Source organism: Saccopteryx bilineata, chromosome 7 (assembly GCF_036850765.1).
Source record: "Saccopteryx bilineata isolate mSacBil1 chromosome 7, mSacBil1_pri_phased_curated, whole genome shotgun sequence".
NCBI classification, from domain to species: domain Eukaryota; kingdom Metazoa; phylum Chordata; class Mammalia; order Chiroptera; family Emballonuridae; genus Saccopteryx; species Saccopteryx bilineata.
The window spans coordinates 408,367-422,485 of NC_089496.1; the positions used below are offsets into that span (position 1 = coordinate 408,367).

Here is a 14,119-nt window from a genome sequence, read left to right on the forward strand (position 1 = left end):
ACATGGGCATGGACCAGCTCATCAGTGTCACCTGGGAACATGAAAGAAATGCAGGTTCTCAGGCCCTTCCCCAGAGTGTGGGAATTAGAAACTTGGAGGTGAAGTCTAGCCATGGATGTGTTAATAGCCCAGGTGATACTGATGCAGGCTGAAGTTTGAGAACCACTGGGTTAGGGGTTGGCAAAGACAAACGCAGAGAGTAACTATCACCCGACTATTAAATATGCTTTGCCGCTCTGGCATCTGTCTGCCACTGAGACCCCGCTTTTCTGGGCTCTTGGTCAACTCTGTCACACAGAGCACACTCGTAGGTTCTTCTTCTCCGAAAAGGAAAGGAAAGGAAAGGGAAAGGGAAAGGGAAAGGGAAAGGGAAAGGGAAATCCCTTCAATCCTGTTTTCTGTCTGAGAAGCCACTTCTTCCCCTGAGTGATTTGAACTAGAATTTACCTCGCCCGGCAGGAGGCTGGTCTCGTTACCCAGCTCCTCCCTTTGGGGTTAAACCCTGTGTTTACTTGCCTCAAGAGGCTCAATACTTTCTCGGTGCAACCTGGCCACACCTACACTTTCATGGGACACAGTGTTCCTGCCTCTGAGGCAGACGCAGCCCTGGGGTAGAGCCAGCCCCATGGTCCACCCAAAAGTCACCTGAAGTCTTCGTATCCCACCTGCAGGTGGCGCCCTCTGTCCGAGTGCCACACAACTAGGACTGTCAGATACAGCAAATACAAACAGGCAACACCACGCAGAACACGAAGTTTACAAACTCTGGGTATCAGAATCAGCCAGCAGTTTGACTAAAATTTTGGCCTCCAAGACCTGTAAATAATAAGATAGTATTGTTCTCTAGGTTATACTGCCTTCACATCCTGTTTCGGCTCTCCCCTACATGCTGCTGTCTCTGCCGTTATGTTGAGTAGTGACAGTTATCTAATGTGGGCAACAAATAAGTGAAAAATTTTGGGAGAACTCTAAAACAAAAAAAAATACTTCAGCTTTCTTTTTTAAAAAATTTTGTTTATTGACTTTTACAGAGAGAGAGAGAAAGGAAAAAAAAAAACATTGATTTTTGTTGTTCCACATATTTATTCATTGGTAGATTCTTGTATGTTCCTAACTGGGGAACCAAATCTGAAACTTTGGCCTATCAGAACGACTCTAACCAGTAGAGCTATATGGCCAGGGCTGAAAGAGTTCAGCTTTTAAAGTTATATATCGAAATAGAATTCTTTAGCATTCATTAAAATTGTTGAGACAGAGCAGAGAGTTTTTTAAAAACAGACATCAAAAAGGTAGCATCCCAAGGATTTCTTCCCTTCCTTGCTTTAAAATAATGGAGAGAGCATCACCTGCTGGTTATAAATGAAATGAGCTTCAATTATTTTCTTATGCTTAGGCCTTTCAAATCAAATTTCCTATCTTCTACCTCTTTGTCCTAAATATAATGAAACCAGAAGACTGGAAGAGACTAACATGACAATATTCTTCCTCATACACATGCTGACTTGTTTATATTAAAACATAACTTTCAAGACACAAACGGTCTATTTTCAAGAAGAGAGATCAAACTTGTCATTGAGAGCTATGTGTTTGTTTAATTTCTATGAATCTGGCCCTGGCTGGGTGGCTCGGTGGAGAAAGCATTGACCCGGTGACCCAGGAGTCACGTGTTTGACCCTCGGTCAGGACACATAGGAGAAGCAATCAATGAATACACACTAAATGGAACAATTCAGTGAAAAGAGTTGATACTTGTCTTCCTTCCTCTTCTCTCTTTCAATCGAAAAATTCTCTATGAACCCATTCTTAACTTCTAAACCTAAAAATTTTTTGTATGCATGGAAGTAGTTTTTTTTTCAGTAAGCAAACTCGTTTTTATAATCTCAGTTCTTCTTTTTATAGTAATGAAACTCTATTTACAGAAATACAACACCAGAGTAGGAGACAAAAGCACTCAGCTATTGGGTGGCCAGAAGCAGCATGTTGCGATTGCGTGCACCCTTGTTAGACAGCCTCACATTTTGCTTCTGGATGAAGCTACATCAGCTCTGGACACAGAAAGTGAAAAGGTAAGAATGTAAATCTAACTTATTCACATTTAAATCGGTTGCACCTGAGATATAATTTATGCTTCTTTCTTCCACAGTAGAAAAGAAATTTCAGCCACATAATGTTGATTGTTACTCATGTCACCTTTTGGTGGAATTTAAACACTTTCTATAGCTGCTGTTAAAACTAAGATAAAACAAGGCCAATTAGTCTCATAGTACTTACTTACGCTCCAGTAAACAGCCCTGGATCACTTTGTATTGACCTTAGAAACTGCATTGAGGAGGCATATTTCCATTTCTACTGGCAGCATTTCTTCAGCAACTATGTAAAATATGGGAAGGCAACACAATGTTGAAAGCTGTCGGTACCTTAAGATAAATATTAGTAATCATATGTCAGTTTGAGAAAAAGTTAAACATTCTGGCACCTGAAAGCCAGACAAGTTCTGAGATGTTTCCTGTCTTAAAAATACCAAAATGCAAAGAAGAAGGTGTCCCCATGCTCAGTCTTCCTGAATTTGCTGTAGAGCTGACCAGAGGCTGATGGAAGGATGTTGTGTAGCTAGGCATACCAGTAAACATTTCTAATGGGTGGATGGGCCGTATTTATTGTCCTTTCAGAATGGATGACTCATGATTCGGAATGAATTCAAAAGAGGATTCGATTATCTTCTGATACACCAAATCCCTTGCTTTGTAAAATCTGTTACATTTCACTGGCATCATTGTTATAAAAGGACCTATTATTGGATAAATTAATTTTGAAGATTAGAAGATTATTTTGGAAAAGGAATTAAAGGGAAGGTACTATTTTTATCAGAATTAATTTACATGATTATTGAATGGGTCATCCAAGAAGCCCTGGACAAAGCCAGGGAAGGCCGCACCTGCATTGTGATCACCCACCGCCTGTCCACCATCCAGAATGCAGACCGGATTGTGGTGTTTCAGAATGGCAAGATCAAGGAACATGGCACCCACCAGCAGCTGCTGGCAAAGAAGGGCATCTATTTCTCCATGGTCAGTGTCCAGGCTTGAGCCAAGCACTCTTGAACTGTGACCAGATACACTGTTAAATATTATCTAATGTCTGTGTTAAAATATGGCATTTAATCAAAGTTAAAATGTGAGAACTTACTGAAAAAACTTACATAGTTACCTGTTTAATGACACAAGATGATTCCACGACATTTAGAATCTTCAAAGACTTTATAATTAAAGGAATTGGAAGAAACATCACCAAATGGAATAAAATAATGTTTTTTGTTTGTTTATTATAAATAAATTTTTATTAATTTTAAAGGGGTGACATAAATAAATCAGGGTATATATATTCAAAGAAAACATGTCCAGGTTATCTTGTCATTCAATTATGTTGCATACCCATCACGCAAAGTCAGATTGTCCTCCGTCACCTTCTATCTAGTTTTCTTTGTGCCTCTCCCCCTCTCCCTTATTCCCTCCTCCCCCATAACCACCACTCTTGTCCATGTCTCTTAGTCTCGTTTTTATGTCCCACTAATGTATGGAATCATGCAGTTCTTGGTTTTTTCTGATTTACTTATTTCACTCCATATAATGTTATCAAGATCCCACCATTTTGTTGTAAATGATCTGATGTCGTCATTTCTTATGGCTGAGTAGTATACCATAGTGTATATGTGCCACATCTTTATCCAGTCTTTTTTTTTTTTTTACAGTGATTAAAGCCTTTAAGCAAACTCTTGGCCAGTACAGCAAGAATCCATAAAAGAGTAGTGTCCTTAACATGTTCACCAAGTCCAAGTTGGCACCAACACCATTCCAGATCCCTGCAAATGCAACCCAACCCCAGTTCAGTCCATTAGGAGCTGTCGCAAAAAGAGGAGTCCAGGAAAAGTCCACATCCAGGAAAAGTTTGCATGGCACTGGAATTGTTGTCACAATTCTATACTTTGCAGCTCACGTCCAAGTCACAATGACCGCTGCTTCTAGCTGGTAATGATTCAGGTAGACTGGAAAAGCCATCTGCAGCATGTGTGGAGATGGAGCTTCTGTTCTCCTCTGCCTGGAGAGATGAGACCAGGTTGCTTTTCCCTGGAGCTCTGCGACTGTGGCTTGGTAAAGAGAACCTTAGGATATACTAAGCTGGGTGGCAAAGGGGGAAAGAGAGCTCTAAATTAGGAGTAGGTCCCAGCCTGAAATAACGGTGGGGCATTGAGGTAGGAGGAATAAAGGAAACACTATATATTAAACAAAACAGCAGAAAATAAAACTATGAACACCCACAACAGAGATCTTCGAGGGAAGAATAAAAAACCTGACTATTCAGGCAAGACATAGTTAAGTGGCCCTTGTGCAAAAGAGATCAGTTTTCCTGCTTCTTGGAAGAAATACCCTAGGCTCGGCCACAGTGTCGCAGAAGGAGCCGACAGCCCTGGGCACCTTCAGCCTTCAGTGGCAAACCCCAGCATTCTGGGCAAGGTTAGGTCATAGGTGGCTGGAGCAGGGCTGGAAGAGACTGAATCCTCCCTTAGAGGAGCGAGGGGGAAACCTACCTTCCACTGTCTCTTTTTCCTCACAGCAAAGGCATGTAAGCCTGGCAGGCTTTAGCTCAATAACCTTCCTATTCATTATTGAAGCAGGACCCAGATGGAATCCTATGAGACCCCTTTGGGGCATTGGAGCCTTTAAGGGCGTATCATAAAAGCTGGTAGTTCACCTGATCTCTATTGGGCTTTTTCTGCCTCTAGGTACCTTAAATGCCATGCTCAGAAGATCTCACTGAGGGGTTTGAGGATCCCTACCTGCCTATATAAACCTTTTCTGTATATCTGGAGCTATTTGGGAAAAGACAAAACAGTATTATTAGCTGGATCAAATAAAAGAGGGTAGAAATTTGCAAGAGAAAAAGATTTGGCATCTCCTGTTCATCAGCATTCAAAAGAAATTTAAAAAATTTTAGAGTGACGTCACGGAAATGGCGCCGTGAGCAGCGCGTCCGACAGCTCTCCCCTAAATCACAACAAATTTATCAACTAGAAACAGAAAAATTTATCCTCGGAGCATTCCGGAGTTCCACACAAACTGATAGCGAAAGGACTGTTATCACTTGAATCTGAGAGACGAGGGTGTGGAAAAATCTACCACAGGGACGTTCTTTCAAACCGCAAGGAAGTGCGCCTGTGGTGAGTCAGCCCATATACTTGGGAACCGCGAGCCGCGAGCAGCCGCCGCGAGCCGCCGCCGCGAGCCGCCGCAAGCCCCCGCGAGCCACTGCCGCGAGCGGCCGCCACGAGCCGCCACCGCGAGCCGCTGTGAGCCCCCGCGAACCGCCACCGCGAGCGCGCCCGGTCCGGTTGAGCACTGCTGACGTTCCCAGCGGCCCGCACACTGTGAGTGGGGGTCGCCGGCCACCGGTGCCTGGAGCGCCCCATTCGCTCGCGTGCCTTGGGCATTCCACGTGCCCAGGGCGCCCTGCTGGCCCGCACACCCAGGGGGCTCCATTATCCTGCGCCTGGTGCGGTCCAGCCGCCAGCGGCGGGGCGAGCGGGAGAGGCTTGGGAGATTCTCTCCATGGGCAGGGCACCTCACCCAGCCATTCAAGCTAACAATCAAGCGTTGGGGGAGGGGCGCACGCAGGCAGCCTAAAATACCTTCGGAAACACAGCTGCGACCCAATCACTGAAATTAGCTTAACCCATGAAATCTGCGCACCCTCGGTTCTAATTGATAAGATCTCTCTCAGTTCAGCGATCCAAGACAAGAGGCGTGATATTTTTTAGTGCCTCTCGCTAAAGGGGCGGGGGCAACTTCTGATTGATAGAGCCTCCATATTCAGGGATAAACGCTAACAAGAAGGACTTGGCAGATAATAAGGTCTATACTACACTAGTAAGCAGAGACTAGTGCCTCTTCTTCCCTGCAAAAACAGGCTACAAAGTGTGGAAAGCCTGGGTTGAGAGGTCCAACTAAATGATAGGCACTGATCAGTCACCTTGACAACAATTGACTCCCACCCCCGCCTGATTACACTGGAGGCCCTGACTCTCAGAGCCTTTCCCAAAGCCTTGCACTGAGTGGGGATAGAGTGGGGATTTCCCAGCTCTTTGAGCCTCTTACTCCCCAGGCAGAAGCAGTTGCAGCCTTATAGCTGGATCACCAGGCTGCTAATTCAGAAAGGGGGGACTAGGAGAGAGAATCCAGGAAAGCAAACTCTCTCATCGTTGAACCTTGCAAACGCCAACAAGCCTTTACTTCCAGCAAGACTAAAGCCAATTATATGACATTGCCATAGAATCCCATCAACTGCAAGTCCCTAACTAAGAGTGACACAGGGGCAGAGCCTGGGGTACAGAGTCACTGACCAGGAAGAGGGAGAGAAAAGAAAAAGGAAGAAGTTAACCTCTCAAAATCAAGAAAAACCCACAGACTTTACAACTTGATCCACTAATTTTTTGTTGTTGTTGTTGTTGTTTGTTTCTTCTATCTTTTTGCCTTTATTTCCTCCACCTCAGTCCTTCTATTCTCTGTCCATCTTATACTTCCCCTTTCTTGAACTACACTACTCATGAGTGTTGCATTTTATTTTTCTTCTTCATCCTCACCCTCCTTTAAGGTTATACTCCAAAACACTTAACTCTCACTCTCTCCTTTTTTTTTTTTTTGTCTTGCTTTATTTTGTTTTTTTTCTCTTCCTATTTTATTTCTTCCTTCATTTTTCTCTTTTTCTTATTTTTTCCTTTCTATTCGTTTTTTCTTTTCTCTTTTTACTTTCCTCCCATATAATCCTCAATCACGAACAACTTAGTTAATTTGGGACTCAAGGCTTTTTTTAGGCTTTATTTCTCTTTTTTGCTTTTGTTTTTATTTTTTTTTCTTGTTTGTTTATTTTTGTGGCATTTTGGGTTCTCCCAACCCAAGGTCTCCATTGTATTTAGTCTTTGCTCCACTTAATACAACAGAATTTTACTTATTATTTTTATTTTTTCTTCTTTATTATTCTTTTTTGGTCCTTTTTTCTGGTTCCCTCTTATCCCTCTCATTATATCTCTTAGTTGACCATCACTTACAAGCAAATCATCTTATGCTTGTCTAAGATTTTCTTCCTTTTTTTTTTTTTTTTTTTTTTTTTGCATTTAGTAGGTCCCTACTCCCTTTTTTTTTTGCCCCTTGAACTCTTCACCCCAAATCAGGCCCTCCATTATAGGCATGATATTTCCCTGAGGAGGGGAGAGGAGGGAAAGAGAAGAGAGAAAAAAAGGGGGAAATAATAAATTATTACTGTTTTTTTATTGTGGGGTGTTTTACCCTTTTTTTTTTTTTACTTTTTACTCTTTATTAATTCTAATTAGTGCTATCAATAAGACCACCCTCAGATGCCGATAAGAAAGAGGAAATCGAATATTATGGATACAAAAGAAAGAGAGGTAACACAAATAGATGTGGAAAAATCTATGGAGAAAAGACTTAACATATTGGAAGCCTTGGAGCTAAATGACAGAGAATTTAAAATAGAAATCTTAAAAATGCTCAGAGATATACAAGAAAACACAGAAAGGCAATATAGGGAGATCAGAAAACAACTCAATGAACACAAAGAATATATTACCAAGGAAATTGAAACTATAAAAAAAATCAAACAGAAATGAAAAACTCAATTCACGAACTGAAAAATGAGGTAGCAAGCTTAGCTAACAGAACAGCCCAGATTGAAGATAGGATTAGTGAAATAGAAGACAAACAACTTGAGGCACAACAGAGAGAAAAAGAAAGAGACTCAAAAATAATAAAAAACGAGAAAGCCCTACAGGAATTGTCTGACTCCATCAGAAAGAATAACATAAGAATAATAGGTATATCAGAGGGAGAAGAGAAAGAAAATGGAATGGAGAATATACTCAAACAAATAATAGACGAGAACTTCCCAAGCCTGTGGAAGGAACTAAAGCCTCAAATTCAAGAAGCAAACAGAACACCAAGTTTTCTTAACCCCAACAAACCCACTCCAAGGCACATCATAATAAAGATGACACAAACCAATGACAAAGAAAAAATTCTCAAGGCAGCCAGGGAAAAGAAGAGTACAACATATAAAGGAAGGCCTATTAGATTATCATCAGATTTCTCAGCAGAAACTCTACAAGCTAGAAGAGAGTGGACCCCAATATTTAAAGCCCTGAAAGAGAGGAACTTTCAGCCAAGAATACTATACCCATCAAAGCTATCCTTCAAGTATGAAGGAGATATAAAAACATTCACAAATACAGAAAAGATGAGAGAATTTATCAACAGAAAGCCCCCACTCCAGGAAATACTAAAGGGGGTTTTCCAACCAGATTCAAAGAACAAAAGAAAACAACACCACAAGTCACAGCTCCACCAAGAACACAATAAAACCAAACTTAAACTGTGACAACAAAGGAAAAAAAAGGGGGGAGAGGATGGAGATTAACAGTAGCAAAGGATGATGAAGTGCAGAAATACTTATAAGATAGGGTACTACAATGAATATGGTAGGTACCCTTTTCATTACTTAATGGTAACCACCCTTAAAAAAACCACCACAAAAACACTTGATTTAAAAAAGGTAGCAACAGAGGAAAGAAGTATGGAACACAAACACACAAAAACAAATGATAGAAAAACAAAAGAGAAGAATCAAACTAGATACAAAACTAACAGAAAGCAATTTATAAAATGGCAGTAGGGAACCCACAAGTGTCAATAATTACACTAAATGTAAATGGATTAAACTTACCAATAAAAAGACACAGAGTAGCAGAATGGATTAAAAAAGAAAATCCAACTATATGCTGCCTACAAGAAACACATCTAAGCAACAAGGATAAAAACAAATTCAAAGTGAAAGGCTGGAAAACAATACTCCAAGCAAACAACACCCAAAAAAAAGCAGGCGTAGCAATACTCATATCTAATAATGCTGACTACAAGACAGAAAAAGTACTCAGAGACAAAAATGGTCATTTCATAATGATTAAGGGGAAGTTGAATCAAGAAGACATAACAATCCTTAATATATATGCACCAAACCAAGGAGCACCAAAATATATAAGACAGCTACTTATTGACCTTAAAACAAAAACTAACAAAAATACAATCATACTTGGAGACCTCAATACACCGCTGACGGCTCTAGATCGGTCATCCAAACAGAGAATCAATAAAGATATAGTGGCCTTAAACGAAATACTAGAACACCTGGATATGATAGACATCTACAGGACACTTCATCCCAAAGCGACAGAGTATACATTTTTCTCTAGTGTACATGGAACATTCTCAAGAATTGACTATATGTTGGGCCACAAAGACAATATCAGCAAATTTAGAAAAATTGAAATTGTACCAAGCATATTTTCTGATCATAAAGCCTTGAAACTAGAATTCAACTGCAAAAAAGAGGGGGAAAAACCCACAAAAATGTGGAAACTAAACAACATACTTTTAAAAAATGAATGGGTCAAAGAAGAAATAAGCGCAGAGATCAAAAGATATATACAGACAAATGAAAATGATAATACGACATATCAGAATCTCTGGGATGCAGCAAAAGCAGTAATAAGAGGAAAGTTCATATCACTTCAGGCCTATATGAACAAACAAGAGAGAGCCGAAGTAAACCACTTAACTTCACACCTTAAGGAACTAGAAAAAGAAGAACAAAGACAACCCAAAACCAGCCGAAGAAAGGAGATAATAAAAATCAGAGCAGAAATAAATGAAATAGAGAACAGAAAAACTATAGAAAAAATCAATAAAACAAGGAGGTGGTTCTTTGAAAACATCAACAAAATTGAAAAACCCTTGGCAAGACTCACCAAGGAAAAAAGACACAAGACTCAAATAAATAAAATCCAAAATGAAAGAGGAGAGATCACCACAGACATCATAGATATACAAAGAATTATTGTAGAATACTATGAAAAATTATATGCCACCAAATACAACAATCTAGAAGAAATGAATGAATTCCTAGAACAATACAACCTTCCTAGACTGAGTCATGAAGAAGCAGAAAGCCTAAACAGACCAATCAGCAGGGAGGAAATAGAAAAAACTATTAAAAATCTCCCCAAAAATAAAAGTCCAGGCCCAGACGGTTATACTAGTGAATTCTATCAAACATTCAAAGAAGACTTGGTTCCTATTCTACTCAAAGTCTTCCAAAAAATTGAAGAAGAAGCAATACTTCCAAACACATTTTATGAGGCCAACATAACCCTCATACCAAAACCAGGCAAGGATGGCACAAAGAAAGAAAACTACAGACCAATATCTCTAATGAATACAGATGCTAAAATACTAAACAAAATACTGGCAAACCGAATACAACAACATATTAAAAAAATAATACATCATGATCAAGTGGGATTCATCCCAGAATCTCAAGGATGGTTCAACATATGCAAAACGGTTAACGTAATACACCATATCAACAAAACAAAGAACAAAAACCACATGATCTTATCAATAGATGCAGAAAAGGCTTTTGATAAAATACAACACAATTTTATGTTTAAGACTCTCAACAAAATGGGTATAGAAGGAAAATATCTCAACATGATAAAGGCCATATATGATAAACCATCAGCCAACATCCTATTAAACGGCATAAAACTGAGGACTTTCTACCTTAAATCAGGAACAAGACAGGGTTGTCCACTCTCTCCACTCTTATTCAACGTGGTGCTAGAAGTTCTGGCCAGAGCAATCAGACAAGACAAAGAAATAAAAGGCATCCATATCGGAAAAGAAGAAGTAAAGCTATCACTTTTTGCTGATGATATGATCCTATACATCGAAAATCCGAAGGACTCCACAAAAAGATTATTAGAAACAATAAACCAATACAGTAAGGTCGCAGGATACAAAATTAACATACAAAAGTCCATAGCCTTTCTATATGCCAACAATGAAATATTAGAAAACGAACTCAAAAAAATAATCCCCTTCACGATTGCAACAAAAAAAATAAAATACCTAGGAATAAACATAACAAAGAACGTAAAGGACCTATATAATGAAAATTACAAAGCATTGTTAAGGGAAATCGAAAAAGATACAATGAGATGGAAAAATATTTCTTGTTCTTGGATAGGAAGAATAAATATAATCAAAATGGCCATATTACCCAAAGCAATATACAAATTTAATGCAATTCCCATCAAAATCCCTATGAGATTTTTTAAAGAAATGGAACAAAAAATCATAGATTTATATGGAACTATAAAAAACCCCGAATAGCCAAAACAATCCTAAGGAAAAAGAATGAAGCTGGGGGCATTACAATACCTGACTTTAAACTATATTATAGGGCCACGATAATCAAAACAGCATGGTATTGGCAGAAAAATAGACACTCAGACCAATGGAACAGAATAGAAAGCCCAGAAATAAAACCACATATATATGGTCAAATAATCTTTGATAAAGGGGCCAACAACACACAATGGAGAAAAGAAAGCCTCTTCAACAAATGGTGTTGGGAAAACTGGAAAGCCACATGCAAAAGAATGAAACTCGACTACAGCCTGTCCCCGTGTACTAAAATTAATTCAAAATGGATCAAAGACCTAAATATAAGACCTGAAACAATAAAGTACATAGAAGAAGACATAGGTACTAAAATCATGGACCTGGGTTTTAAAGAACATTTTATGAACTTGACTCCAATGGCAAGAGAAGTGAAGGCAAAGATAAATGAATGGGACTACATCAGAATTAAAAGTTTTTGCTCAGCAAGAGAAACTGATATCAAAATAAACAGACAGCCAACTAAATGGGAACTGATATTTTCAAACGACAGCTCAGATAAGGGCCTAATATCCAAAATTTACAAAGACCTCATAAAACTCAACAACAAACAAACAAACAATCCCATAAAAAAATGGGAAGAGGACATGAACAGACACTTCTCCCAGGAAGAGATACAAATGGCCAACAGATATATGAAAAGATGCTCAGCTTCATTAGTTATTAGAGAAATGCAAATCAAAACTACAATGAGATACCACCTCACTCCTGTTAGATTAGCTATTATCAACAAGACGGGTAATAGCAAATGTTGGAGAGGCTGTGGAGAAAAAGGAACCCTCATTCACTGTTGGTGGGACTGTAAAGTAGTACAACCATTATGGAGGAAAGTATGGTGGTTCCTCAAAAAACTGCAAATAGAACTACCTTATGACCCAGCAATCCCTCTACTGGGTATATACCCCAAAACCTCAGAAACATTGATACGTGAAGACACATGTAGCCCCATGTTCATTGCAGCACTGTTCACAGTGGCCAAGACATGGAAACAACCAAAAAACCCTTCAATAGAAGACTGGATAAGGAAGATGTGGCACATATACACTATGGAATACTACTTAGCCATAAGAAATGATAACATCAGATCATTTACAGCAAAATGGTGGGATCTTGATAACATTATAAGGAGTGAAATAAGTAAATCAGAAAAAAACAAGAACTACATGATTCCATACATTGGTGGAACATAAAAATGAGACTAAGAGACATGGACAAGAGTGTGGTGGTTACCAAGGGTGGGGGGGGGGAGGGAGGACATGGGAGGGAGGGAGGGAGAGAGTTAGGGGGAGTGGGAGGGGCACAGAGAACTAGATGGAGGGTGACGGAGGACAATCTGACTTTGGGCGAGGGGTTTGCAACATAATTTGATGACAAAATAACCTAGACATGTTTTCTTTTCTTTGAATATATGTACCCTGATTTATTAATGTCATCCCATTACCATTAATAAAAATTTATTAAAAAAAAATTTTTAAGTAAAAAGCATGATATGGTAGACCTGTAGGAGTTCCAGGATATGACTCCCCTCTTTTAAGTTTTTTTACATTGACCTTAAAATATTTGCTGGGTACACTTTAATAATACCTTGACTTTAAAGATTGTAAGAAATACCCATAATTTGAAAGATTTGACAAAATACAGTAAATGTTTTTGCTACATATGCAGGAGCATTGTCAGTTTAACCAGTTTAGGAAATCCAATAATAGAACAATGCATACAGACAATGAGCTATAACATGCTTAGCAGCCTCTCCTGTTCTGACAGAGGTTACTATAAATCCAGAATAGGTATCCACTGTAACGTGGACATAGGACTGTTTGCCAAATGAAGGTATATGAGTAACATCCATTTGCCAAAATTGTCCTGGTAGGAGTCCTTGAGAGTTAACTTCAACTGAAGGGACAGATTGTAGTATAGGACACCTTGGACAGGATTTACCAATCTGCCATGCTGCTTCCTGAGAAAGTTGAAACTATTTACACAGGACTGCAGCATTCCGGTGATGAATAGTATGAGACTGAATTGCTCGATCTGTCGTGGTTGCTCCAAATAATTTTCTTTTGGGTAGCTTGATCAACAAGGGCATTCCCTTGTGCTAAATCTCCAGGGAGCATGGAGTGAGCTCAAGTATGTGCTATAAAACATGGAGCTCTATGTTGACATACAAGTCTTTGAAGAAGAAGGAACTGCTGAAATAGTTCATCAGCAACTGTCCCTAAGACAGCAGTCTTTATAGTGGAAACAACCATAAGTAAATATTTGCTGTCTATATATAAATTAAAGGAGAATATGGCAAATGCTGAAAGGCCATGATAATGTCATATAATTCTAATCTTTGAGCTGATTTTAAATTGACTGTTTCACTATAAAGTTGTCCATTGATTTGCATAAGTGATTTGCCATTTAGTGAAAGTTTCCCAGAGCCATTGTTATTCATCCTTTGAAAAAGGAACAACAATAATTTTGAGGCTCAAAACCTATAAGCTGAAGGGTTGCCTATGCCCCTTGATAATCCAGGAGGCAACAAGATCAAAATATGGAAGTGTATCTCATGGACTATTAGATGGGTCAATGTGCCGAAGCTGTAGCTGCACTTGTACCAATTAAGCAGCTGTCCTAAGTTTCTCCTGAGAAAAGGACCATTGGTCTACCCATACAGGATTATCTCATTTACAAGTAATTGGGTCTGCACAATGCATTATTGGGGTAGCAGGAGCTACCAAGGCCCCTATGCTAAATTTTGATATCCTAATCCA

At 39.3% G+C, this 14,119-nt stretch overlaps 2 protein-coding genes across 2 annotated transcripts in view; both read left to right on the forward strand.

The window, feature by feature from the left end:
• The window catches only part of LOC136310688 (ATP-dependent translocase ABCB1-like), a 147,040-nt gene extending 143,734 nt beyond the window's left edge, over positions 1 to 3,306 (forward strand). The window contains 2 exon segments of the mRNA XM_066239531.1: positions 1,920 to 2,065; positions 2,894 to 3,306. Coding sequence (XP_066095628.1) covers positions 1,920 to 2,065; positions 2,894 to 3,086 — 339 coding nt within the window. The 3' untranslated portion in view covers positions 3,087 to 3,306.
• ABCB4 (ATP binding cassette subfamily B member 4) overlaps positions 1 to 14,119 on the forward strand; it is a 237,629-nt gene that overhangs the window by 59,305 nt on the left and 164,205 nt on the right. The window lies entirely within an intron of this gene.